This window comes from Hemiscyllium ocellatum, chromosome 13, assembly GCF_020745735.1.
Source record: "Hemiscyllium ocellatum isolate sHemOce1 chromosome 13, sHemOce1.pat.X.cur, whole genome shotgun sequence".
Taxonomy (NCBI): domain Eukaryota; kingdom Metazoa; phylum Chordata; class Chondrichthyes; order Orectolobiformes; family Hemiscylliidae; genus Hemiscyllium; species Hemiscyllium ocellatum.
In genome coordinates, this window is record NC_083413.1 from 74,608,326 (window position 1) to 74,620,469 (window position 12,144).

Sequence of the window (12,144 nt, forward strand, 5' to 3'; positions counted from 1 at the left end):
AAAATGGTGTCACAGTGATTGAAAATTTTCTCAAATGTTTCTCTCTCTAAACTTTGTTTACTTATGCTAATATAACCATGCTTTTGTCACAATCTATCCTGTCTCTATCTCCCCATCCTCTATATTCCTTTCTCCTTCTCCTCTATCCCTAACTCCATTCCCACCTCCTTATTTCTCTCTCTACCCTTCCTGTTGCCACTCACTCTGCCTGTAAACTTCCCCTCCTCCCTTTACATTATACCTTTCTCTCCAATTTCCTCACTCTCATTCTAACCCCTTTCCTCACTCCCTACTGACCTCCCTAACTCCACACACTCTCTGCAATCTTAATGGTCCTCCTCTATGTCCTCATTATCTGTCCCTCTTCCCACTAGCCCCCCCCCCCATTCCCATCCTCTCTCTCTATATCCCTAACTCTCCTTCTATCCAACCTCCATCCCTCTCTCTCTCACTGTTTCCATCCCTCCCTCCCTGCTACTCTCTCACCCATTCGCTCTATTCCCTCTCTCCCTGCCTTCCAACTTCTCCATCTCTCCTTCCCTCCACAACCCCCTCCTTTCTGTCTCTCTCTCTCTCTCTCTCTCTCTATCACTCCACACTGTCTCTCTAGTCCTTTACCAACATGGCGGCCTGATGCCTTCCGCTGACCCGGATGCTGCCCCGTGAGCCGGAAGTGAACGCGGGTGAAGATGGCGGCCTGGGCCTGCGCGCCGAGAGGATACCGAGTGTGGAGAAGGTGAGAGGGAGAAGAGGAGAGAGAGAGAGGGAGGGAGATGGGGGATTGGAGACAGAAATAGGGATTAGAGGGAATAAATAAAGTCGGAGGGAAGGCTAGAGAGAGGGGGAGGGTTTAGAGAGAGAGAAATATTATGGAGAGAATGGGGGATAGAGGGAGAGAGAGCGGATATTAAAGAGAGAGAGAGAGGAGGGAAAGCGGGGGCGGTTTGGTGGATTTCCAGAGAAAGTGGGGGGCATTGAGAGAGACCAGGAGGAGAGAGAGAGATTGATAGATCAGGGGAGGGGGAGAGAGAGATCAGGGGAGGGGGGAGAGAGAGATCAGGGGAGAGAGTGATCAGGGGAGGGGGGGAGAGAGTGATCGGGGAGAGAGTGATCAGGGGAGGGGGAGAGAGTGATCAGGGGAGGGGGAGAGAGATCAGGGGAGGGGGAGAGAGAGATCAGGGAGGGGGAGAGAGAGATCAGGGAGGGAGGGAGAGAGAGAGATCGGGGAGAGAGTGATCAGGGGAGGGGAGAGAGAGAGCAGGGGAGGGGAGAGAGAGATCAGGGAGGGAGAGAGAGAGATCGGGGAGAGAGTGATCAGGGAGGGGGAGAGAGAGAGCAGGGGAGGAGAGATCAGGGGAGGGAGGAAGAGAGATCGGGAAGAGAGTGATCGGGGAGGGGGAGAGAGAGATCAGGGGAGGGGGAGAGAGAGATCAGGGGAGGGGGAGAGAGAGATCAGGGGAGGGGAAGAGAGAGAGATCAGCGGAGGGGAGAGAGTGATCAGGGGAGGGGAGAGAGAGATCAGGGGAGGGAGGGAGAGAGAGAGATCGGGGAGAGAGTGATCAGGGGAGGGGGAGAGAGAGAGCAGGGGAGGAGAGATCAGGGGAGGGAGGAAGAGAGATCGGGAAGAGAGTGATCGGGGAGGGGGAGAGAGAGATCTGGGGAGGGAGGGAGAGAGAGAGATCGGGAAGAGAGTGATCGGGGAGGGGGAGAGAGAGATCTGGGGAGGGGAAGAGAGTGATCAGGGGAGGGGGAAGAGAGTGATCAGGGGAGGGGGAGAGAGAGATCAGGGGAGGGGGAGAGAGAGATCAGGGGAGGGAGGGAGAGAGATCGGGAAGAGAGTGATCGGGGAGGGGGAGAGAGAGATCTGGGGAGGGGAAGAGAGTGATCAGGGGAGGGGGAAGAGAGTGATCAGGGGAGGGGAGAGAGAGATCAGGGGAGGGAGGGAGAGAGAGAGATCGGGGAGAGAGTGATCAGGGGAGGGGGAGAGAGAGAGCAGGGGAGGGGGAGGAGAGGGGAGGGAGAGAGAGAGATCGGGGAGAGAGTGATCAGGGGAGGGGAGAGAGAGAGCAGGGGAGGGGGAGGAGAGGGGAGGGGAGGGAGAGAGAGAGATCAGGGGAGGGAGGAAGAGAGATCGGGAAGAGAGAGATCTGGGGAGGGGGAAGAGAGTGATCAGGGGAGGGGGAAGAGAGTGATCAGGGGAGGGGGAAGAGAGTGATCAGGGGAGGGGGAAGAGAGTGATCAGGGGAGGGGGAAGAGAGAGATCGGGGAGAGAGTGATCAGGGGAGGAGGAGGGAGAGATTGAGGAGGGGGAGGGAGAGATCAGGGGAGGGAGAGAGTGGAGGAGGGAGGAAGAGTGGGGAGCGAGAGAAATTGGGGAGGGAGAGAGTGAGATTGGGGAGAGGGCGAGCGAGAGAGATTGAGTAGGGAGGGGGTGGGAAAGGGAAAGAGAGGGAGGGAGAATAGATAGGAGTGAAGTTAGGCAGTAGGGAGAGGGAAAGAAGGTCAGATGGAGTGAGGGGGTGTCATGGAAAATAGGGGAGAGAGGTCAAGAATGGAAGAGTGAAGGGTAGGGGGAAAATAGGAGAAGAAGAGAATGAAAGAGTGAATGAGTGTGTAAAGTTAGGGGAGAGACAACACCGTGGGGTTGGTGAGAACAAGGCGAGGGGAAAGGGGTACGAGGGAGGGAAAAGGTGAGAGAGCAAGAGAGGGATAAATAGAGAACCAACAGGGTCGAGGCAGTAAGAGAGGCAGGGGACAGGGAGAACAAGGAATGCAGATATAAATGGAGAAGGTGGTGAAAGGGAGATCATCAAAGGCTGAGGGAAGGTGAACATTTCCAGATCTCCAATTACATTAACAACCTGAGGGGTACCCCCTCAGACACACTCACATTCCCTCAGGCACGTTTGCATACCCTCGCCCCAACCTCTTCAGTCCTGCTCCCCACAAATACACCTACCCCTCATTCTGTCCCCCATCCCTCACTGTCCAACCCCGTCACTCACTGTCCCACCCCCAACCCAACACTCTTCCCCCCAGCTCTCAGCACAGCGCTCTCCCCAAACCCCCACGCTATCCCCCACACCACTCCTCTCGATCGTCCACCTCATCCTTCGCTCTCCCCCATCCCTAGCGGACACTCCAACTCCTCACCCACACTCTGACCCCTCACCCATCAGCCTCTCAGTCCCGCGAGAGCCACCCCTTTCGCTTTACGCCCTTTGTCTCCCTGGAGTCAAAACTCGTTCCCTCACTGGACCACCAACTCCCAGAAGCCAAACCATACCCACCCACCACCCCACCCCGCCCCCTTACAGGAGTATCCCAACTCAGTCTGCCCCAGCCGCCCCATCAACCCTGACCTATCGCCCCTCAGTCTGAGAACCCCCATCGCCCTGCAGTCTGCCCCACTCCCCATCGCCCTTCAGTCTGCTAACCCATCACCACTGTCCCACCTCCCATTGCCCCTCAATTTGCCCATCCACCTTCCCCCCCCTCAGTGTGTTCCCCCTCTCAGTCTGCTCTACCCCTCCCCACTCAGTCTGATCCACAGGTCTCTGCAACCCCCCACCTGGCCTCCACTCTGCCCCCCCCACTCTGCTCCCCCGGGCCCCCATTCTGCTCCCCGCACACTGCCCGCCCCGCCCCCACACTGCCATCCCCACCCCCACACTGCCATCCCCACCCCCACACTGCCCCCCCGCCCCACACTGCCCCCCGCCCCCAATCAGCCTCCCCGCCCCCACGCCGTACCCCCCACGCCCCTACTCTGCTACCCCCACACTGCCCGCCCCGTCCCCACACTGCCCGCCCCGTCCCCACTCTGCCCTCCCTGCCCCCACTCTGCCCTCCCCGCCCCAACTCTGCCCTCCCCGCCCTGCCCCAACTCTGCCCTCCCCGCCCTGCCCCAACTCTGCCCTCCCCGCCCCCACTCTGCCCCTCCCCGCCCCCACTCTGCCCTCCCCGCCCCCACTCTGCCCTCCCCGCCCCCACTCTGCCCTCCCCGCCCCCACTCTGCTCCCCTGCCCCCACTCTGCCCCCCACGCCCCTACTCTGCCCCCTGCACACTGCCCCCCCCCCCCACACTGCCACCCCCGCCCCCACACTGCCACCCCCGCCCCCACACTGCCACCCCCGCCCCCACACTGCCACCCCCGTCCCCACACTGCCACCCCCGCCCCCACACTGCCACCCCCGCCCCCACACAGCCCCCCCTGCCCCCACACAGCCCCCCTGCCCCCACACTGCCCCCCCGCCCCCACACTGCCCCCCCATCCCCACACAGCTCCCCCCCGCCCCCACACTGCCCCCTGCCCCCACACTGCCCCCCCGCCCCCACACTGCCACCCCAGCCCCCACACTGCCACCCCGCCCCCCCGCCCCCACACTGCCCCCCGCCCCACACTGCCCCCCGCCCCCACACTGCCCCCCCACCTCCACACTGCCTCTCTGCCCCCCACCCCCTCTCTGTCCCCACCCCCTCTCTGCCCCCGCCCCCTCTCTGCCCCGCCCATCTCTGCCCCCCTGCCCCCACACTGCCACCCCGCCCCCCCCGCCCCCACACTGCCCCCCCCGCCCCCACACTGCCCCCCGCCCCCACACTGCCCCCCGCCCCCTCTCTGCCCCCCCGCCCCCTCTCTGCCCCCCGTCCCCACACTGCCCCCCGTCCCCACACTGCCTCCCCGCCCCCTCTCTGCCCCCCCGTCCCCTCTCTGCCCCCCGTCCCCACACTGCCCCCCCGCCCCACACTGCCTCCCCCGTCCCCTCTCTGCCCCCCCGTCCCCTCTCTGCCCCCCCGTCCCCTCTCTGCCCCCCCCGTCCCCACACGGCCCCCCCCCCCGTCCCCACACTGCCCCCCCCTGCCCCTCCAGCCCCTCTCTGCCCCTCCCATCCCCCTTCCCCTCCCTCTTCCCTGCCGCCCGCTCTGTCCTGCCCTCTCTCTGCCCCCAGCCCCCACTCTGCTCCCCCTGCCCCCCATCTTTCCCTCCTGCCCCCACCTTTCCCTCCCGCCACCCCTTCCCCTCCCTCTTTCCCTCCCGCGACCCCGCCGCCCGCTCTGCCCCCAGCCCCCACTCTGCCCCTCCCACTCCGCCCCCACTCTGCCCCCCCAGCCCCCAACACCCCAACTGTGCCTCATTGCCCACCTGCCCTCACTCTGCCCTGCACCACCTCACGGTCCTGCTCCGCCCTCACTCTGCCCCCAACTCCCCCTCAGTCTGCCACCGCATGCTCACCTCTCATCTGCACCCCCACACCACAGTCAGTCTGCCCTCACTACCCCCGGCCCCTCTCAGTCTGCCCCCAGCCCCCCGTCTGCCCCAGCCTTCCCCTTGTTTGCCCCTACCTCCCTCCTCAGTCTGCCCCCCACCTCCAACAGCCTCCCCTCAGTCTGCCCCCACCTCCCCCAGACCTCCTCTCAGTCTGCCCCCACCTCCCCCAGCCCCTCCTCAGTCTGCCCCCACCTCCCCCAGCCCCTTCTCAGTCTGCCCCCACCTCCCCCAGACCCCCCCTCAGTCTGCCCCCACCTCCCCCAGACCCCCCTCAGTCTGCCCCCACCTCCCCCAGACCCCCCCTCAGTCAGCCCCCACCTCCCCCAGACCCCCCCTCAGTCAGCCCCCACCTCCCCCAGACCCCCCGTCAGTCAGCCCCCACCTCCCCCGACCCCCCCTCAGTTTGCCCCCACCTCCCCCAGACCCCCCCTCAGTCAGCCCCCACCTCCCCCAGACCCCCCGTCAGTCAGCCCCCACCTCCCCCAGACCCCCCCTCAGTCTGCCCCCACCTCCCCCAGACCCCCCCTCAGTCAGCCCCCACCTCCCCCAGACCCCCCCTCAGTCAGCCCCCACCTCCCCCAGACCCCCCGTCAGTCAGCCCCCACCTCCCCCGACCCCCCCTCAGTTTGCCCCCACCTCCCCCAGACCTCCCCTCAGTCTGCCCCCACCTCCCCCAGCCGCTTCTCAGTCTGCCCCCACCTCCCCCAGACCCCCCCTCAGTCAGCCCCCACCTCCCCCAGACCCCCCGTCAGTCAGCCCCCACCTCCCCAGACCCCCCTCAGTCAGCCCCCACCTCCCCCAGACCCCCCTCAGTCTGCCCAGACCTCCCCTCAGTCTGCCCCCACCTCCTCCAGACCCCCCATCAGTCTGCCCCCACCTCCCCCAGACCTCCCTCAGTCTGCCCCCACCTCCCCCAGACCCCCCCTCAATCTGCCCCCACCTCCCCCAGACCTCCCACAGTCTGCCCCCACCTCCCACAGACTCCCCGTCAGTCTGCCCCCACCTCCCCAAAACTCCCCCTCAGTCTGCCCCCACCACCCCCAGAATCCCCTCAGTCTGCCCCAGCCCCCCCTCAGTCTGCCCCAGCCCCCCCTCAGTCTGCTCCTGCCTCGCCCAGCCCTCCCTCAGTCTGCCCCTGCCTCACCCAGCCCCCCCCCCCTCAGTCTGCCCCCACCTCCCCCAAACCCCCCTCAGTCTGCTCCCACCTCCCCCTCACTCTGCCCCCACCACCCCCACAGTCTGCCCCGCTCCCCACCTCCACCACATCTATCACCTCCCCCCCAATCTGCTCCCTCCACCCCCTCAGTCTTCCTCCACTTCCCCCAGAACACCTTCAGTCTTCCCCTAGACCCCTCTCAGTCTGCCCCTACCTCCCCCAGTCCCCTTTCAGTCTGTCCCCACCCCTCCCAGTCCCCCCTTCAGTCTGCCCTCACCTCTCCCAGCCCCCCCCAAGTATTCCCCCAGCCCCCCCTCAGTCTGCCTCCTCTGCCCCCACCCCCCCCTCAGTCTGCCCTCACCTCCCCCAGCCCCCACCAGTATTCCCCCAGCCCCCCCTCAGTCTGCCCCCACCTCCCCCAGACCCCCCTCAGTCTGCCCCCACCTCCCCCAGACCTCCCTCAGTCTGCCCCCACCTCTCCCAGGTCCCACTCAGTCTTCCCCCTCCTCCTCCAGACCACCCCCTCAGTCTGCCCCAACCATCCCAGTCTGCTCCCCCTCCTCCCAGGTCTGCCCACTACCACCCCCACCCCCACCCCCACCCCCACTCCCACTCCCCTCAGTCTGTGCTCTACCCCCTCTGCACCCCACCCAATTTGCCCCCTCAATCTGTCCCACACCCTGTCCCCCTCACCCTCAGCCTGCTTCCACAACTCCTGCAGTCTGCATCTCCTCCCTCTGCCCCCTCGGTCTACCCCCAAACCCCTCAGACTTCCACCTCCAGCCTTCAGTCTTCTCCCCACACCTTCCTCAGTCTTGCCTGGTTCCCACACCCACACCCCGGATCAATCAGCCCCTGGACTTCCCCCCATCCATCTGTTGCCCCGTCAATCTGCCCTCCCCATCACCTGTGCCCCCACCTCTCCCTTCAGTCTGCTACCCCTGCCCCTCTGCACAATCTGCCCGCCCTCCACTTACCCCAGACCCATCGTCATCTGCCCCAGCCCTTCACAGTCCACTGTTCCGCTCCTTCAGTCCATCACCCCATTCCCTCTCACTCTGCTATCACGCTCCCCTCACACGAGTGCCCCACCCCCTTACTCTCACCCCCTGGACCCTCACCGCACCGATTCGCCCCGCCCTCCATTCCGCCCCTCACTCCTCCATCGCACATCCTCTCACTCCACCGCCCCGCCCCCTCTCACTCCATCACCCCACCCCCCTCACTTCACCACCCCACCCCCTCTCTCTCCACCGTCCCGTCCCCTCTCACTCCACCGCCCCTCCCCCTCTCACTCCACCGTCCCGCCCCCTCTCACTCCACCGCCCCGCCCCCTCTCACTCCACCGCCCCGCCCCCTCTCACTCCACCGCCCCTCCCCCTCTCACTCCACCGTCCCGCCCCCTCTCACTCCACCGTCCCGCCCCCTCTCACTCCACCGCCCCTCCCCCTCTCACTCCACCGCCCCTCCCCCTCTCACTCCACCGTCCCGCCCCCTCTCACTCCACCGCCCCTCCCCCTCTCACTCCACCGCCCCTCCCCCTCTCACTCCACCGTCCCGTCCCCTCTCACTCCGCCCCGTCCCCTCTCACTCCACCGCCCCGGCCCCTCTCACTCCACCGCCCCGGCCCCTCTCACTCCACCGCCTCGGCCCCTCTCACTCCATCACCCCACCCCCCTCACTTCACCACCCCACCCCCTCTCTCTCCACCGTCCCGTCCCCTCTCACTCCACAGCCCCGCCCCCTCTCACTCCACCGGCCCGCCCGCCCCGTCTCACTCCACCGTCTCGGCCCCTCTCACTCCATCGCTCTGTCCCCTCTCACTCCACCACCCCACCCCCCCTCACTTCACCACCCCACCCCCTCTCTCACCACCGCCCGGCCCCTCTCACTCGACCGCCCCGGCCCTTCTCACTCCATCACCTCCCTACCATCCACTGTCCGGGCCCGTCCTCTCCATTCGCCCCGCCCCTCTCCACCCTGCTTACCGCCCCCGCCCTGTCCACTCTCACTCCTCCACCCCACCCCACCCTCACTCGACCGCCCTGCCGCCTGTCTCTTCTCAGCTCCGCCCCTCAGTCCTCCATCACCCCCAGCTGCTTTTACCCTCCCCCATCACCCAGTCCTCCCCCCATTATCCAGTCTCCCACTCTCACTGCCCCCAAACTCCCGCCCCTCCCTCTCACTCCCTCTCACTCACCCTCTCACACCCTCTCACTCACCCAGTCCCCCTCCCACCCCCTCTCTCTCCCCCACCCACCCCCCTCTCTCTCTCCCCCAGACACCTCCCTCTCTCTCCCCCATCCACCTCTCTCTCCCCCACCCTCCCGCCTCATTCCCCTAATCCTCAGTTCGCACCCCCTTCTTCCCAATCCCAGTCCCCTTTCACCCTGCCCAGTACGCTTTCACCTCCCTAGTCCCCCTTCACCCCCCTCTTACTCTCAGAACCCACTCCACTCCCAATCCCTGCATTTGCCCCCAGTTCCCGTCTCACTCCCTTCTTCCATTCTCCCACCGACCCCCCGGTTGCTCTGTCCCATGCCGAACACCCATTCCTTTCCTGATCCCTGCAACTCGTCAACCTGACCCTCCCAAACTCCACCCTGGCTCGTGCTGCTCTTGACCCTGCTCTCCCACCCCCAGTCCAAGCCTGCCTATGCCCCCCACACCGGTATGTCATCCCCATCTGACACATTGACCCTTCTGCCCCAATACCTTCCCTTATCTGCATCTAACTCCAAATCCCCCTTCTTTTAATCCTATCCCTGAACACCTAGAACTTACCCAAATCTTCGGATCCACAGAGTCTTCAGCCCCTAACAATTTTCTGTGCATCCCTCTCTTATAGAATCATAGAATACTTACAGCATTGGCTTGTTGAGCCAATGAGTGTGTCAGCACATGCAATTTAGCTGGTCCCAGTCCCAGTCCCTTCCCCCGCCCCCTCCCCCCCCCATCTTTCGCCTCTTTGTATGCTTATTAAATACCATTCAGAAAACCACACTGAATTTGCCTCTACATTTAGGCAGAGCATTCCAACTCCTAACCACTCACTGTATAAAATGTTCATTCTCATCCTGTCTTTGGTTCTTTTTGCATCCATCCTAAGGTAGTTTCCTGTGGTTTTCCTCCCTTCCATCACTTTTTTCTGTATTCTTCACGCTTTTGAATATCTCCATCAGACCTTCTCGGAACCTTTTCTTTATCGAGGAAATATGATTTGCCAATAACTGAACGGACTGGAAACCCTCCTAAGTTCTGTAGCAAGTCATCACTTCCTCCCCAAGATCTTGAATTGGATGTGCCACTCCATTGAGATCACTGTACGTTCGTACAGGTTCACCATAACTTTGTTAATTTTGTACCCTATGCCTCTGTAAAGCCCAGAATCCTGTATCCTTTTTTTTAATAACCACTTTCTCAAACTGCTCTGGCCATGTCCAGTTATGTGTGCTCATACACCTCCAGGTCCCTCTGCTCCACCACTCCCTTTCCAATTTTTTCTCTCATTTATATTGCCTTTCCTCACATGTCCTACCAGCTATATTTTCCATGTCTGCCAACTATATCTTTCATATGTCTGCCCAACCCGCTAGTCTGTCCCTGTTCCCCTGAAGTCTCTCACTATCACCTTAACAGTTGATTACTTCCAAGTTTTATGTCATCTTCATATTTTAGAATTACATGTTCTGCACCCAAGTCTAGTTCTTTAATGTGGGTAGGGAAAAAAGAAACCTGGTCTTAATACCAGCTCCTGAGATATCTCTACTAAATGCCATCCTCCAATTCAAGAAACATCTGTTCACCACCTACTTAGCCCTAGAATCTAAGAACCAGGAGCTGGGGTAGACCAAACAGCATATTGAGCCTGCTCCACAGCCATAATAATTTTGGATGATCTTTGGCTCAAACTTCACTTTCCGCCTCACTTTCCATAATCCTTAATTTACTAAGACGCCAAAACTCTGCCTATTTGAACTAAATTTAATGATGAAGCATCCATAACTCATTAAGGTAAAGACTTTCCAACTCTTGATGAAGAATTTCTTGTCATCTTAATTGTAAATGATCATCCCGTTATGCTGAGATTGCGTCCCCATGTTCTGGATTCCCCTTAAGGAAACCACCTCTGCATATATTATATATATAATAACCCTTTCTGAATCTTATATGTTTCAATGAGTTCACCTCTCATTCTTCCAAACTCCAAAGGAAATGGCCCCAGTGTAACTTAACTTATCATCATCAGATAATCTTCTCATTCCAAGCACCAGTGCTGTGTATCTTTGCTATGTTACCCCCAGTGCACATATATCCTTGTTTTACTACGGTGAGCAAAACTGCACAGTGTTCCAGGTGTGATCTGCTCCACTGGTCACAGCTTGTTAATTTGAAACTGCTGCACTTACCTGTGGTCTTTGCTTCCTGTCCATTAACGAATCCTCTATCCATGCTAATATATTATTCAACTGCCATGAAGCATTATTGAACAATTTTTTGTGTGGTACCTCACCAAAACACTTTTGGAAATTCTGCATCTAATGCTTCTCTGTTATCAATCCTACAAGTTGCAACCTGAAAAATACAAATACATTTGTCAGACCGAGTTTCCTTTTGGTAACTTGATCTCATTCTAATAATGAGGTCTGCAGATGCTGGAGATCACAGCTGCAAATGTGTTGCTGGTCAAAGCACAGCAGGTTAGGCAGCATCTCAGGAATAGAGAATTCGACGTTTCGAGCATTATGCTCGAAACGTCGAATTCTCTATTCCTGAGATGCTGCCTAACCTGCTGTGCTTTGACCAGCAACACATTTGCAGCTCATTCTAATAATATTGTGCTTATCTAAGACTTCCTAAAAGATAGATTCCAGTGCTTTCTTGTTGAATAGTATCACGCTAACTGGCCTGTACTTGGTGCTTTTTCACTCCATTCTTTTTTGAATCAAAATGTTTGCTGATACAAATGATCCATCAATAATTGCCAACTGTGCATGTTCTCTTAACCTTTTCATTCTGTGTATGTTCATATGCATGTGCAGTAAAAAAAAATTCAACAAGAAAACTAATTAACACCTTTTTAAATTATTTATTTGAATGTTTCAGTTTGCTGGCTTTCGGTTGCTTGTTTTGTAAGTGTTTGACATGTATCACTTTTACTGCGCATGCTTTTCTGTGTCAGCAGATGCAGTCTTCTTGAATGTGATGTTGGATTTGCTGGTTCCTAACCTGCTGAAGTCATTCCAGATTTTGGGAACTTTTTGATAATTGTAGTGGAATATTTACTATCTCTGCAGTTATCCTTTTCAGAAGCCTCCGTGTAGGTTGGCAGGCCCTGGGGATTCATAAGCTTTGAATCCCATCAGTTGCTTCAAAATATTTTTCTCTGCTGATGTGAATTACCTCAGTTTTCTGAACTTTTTTTTGGTCCTTAGGTTAGCCACCTTTTCCGGTATGTGTCATCTGTCTTCCATTGTGAAGGCTGATAGAAAATAATTTTTTTTAATGTCTGCCATTTCCTCATGTCCCATGATATTTCTTCCTGTCACACATTCTAAGGGACCAACGTTTAGTTTAGTTACAGTATTCCTTTTATATCCACAAAACTGTTTACAATCTTTTATATTCCTGGCTCGTTTGCTTTTTTTGTAAGTTTCTATTCCTTTTTATCCACTTTTTGGTGGTCCTTTTCTGGTTTCTGAAACTCTGCAAATCCTC

General features: G+C 59.1%; 1 protein-coding gene across 1 annotated transcript in view; it reads left to right on the forward strand.

Moving 5' to 3' along the window:
- Positions 1–669: 669 nt before the first annotated feature.
- parlb (presenilin associated, rhomboid-like b) overlaps positions 670–12,144 on the forward strand; it is a 44,934-nt gene continuing 33,459 nt past the window's right edge. Inside the window, exon 1 of the mRNA XM_060834953.1 lies at positions 670–736. Coding sequence (XP_060690936.1) covers positions 690–736 — 47 coding nt within the window. The 5' untranslated portion in view covers positions 670–689. The remainder of the gene's footprint in view (positions 737–12,144) is intronic.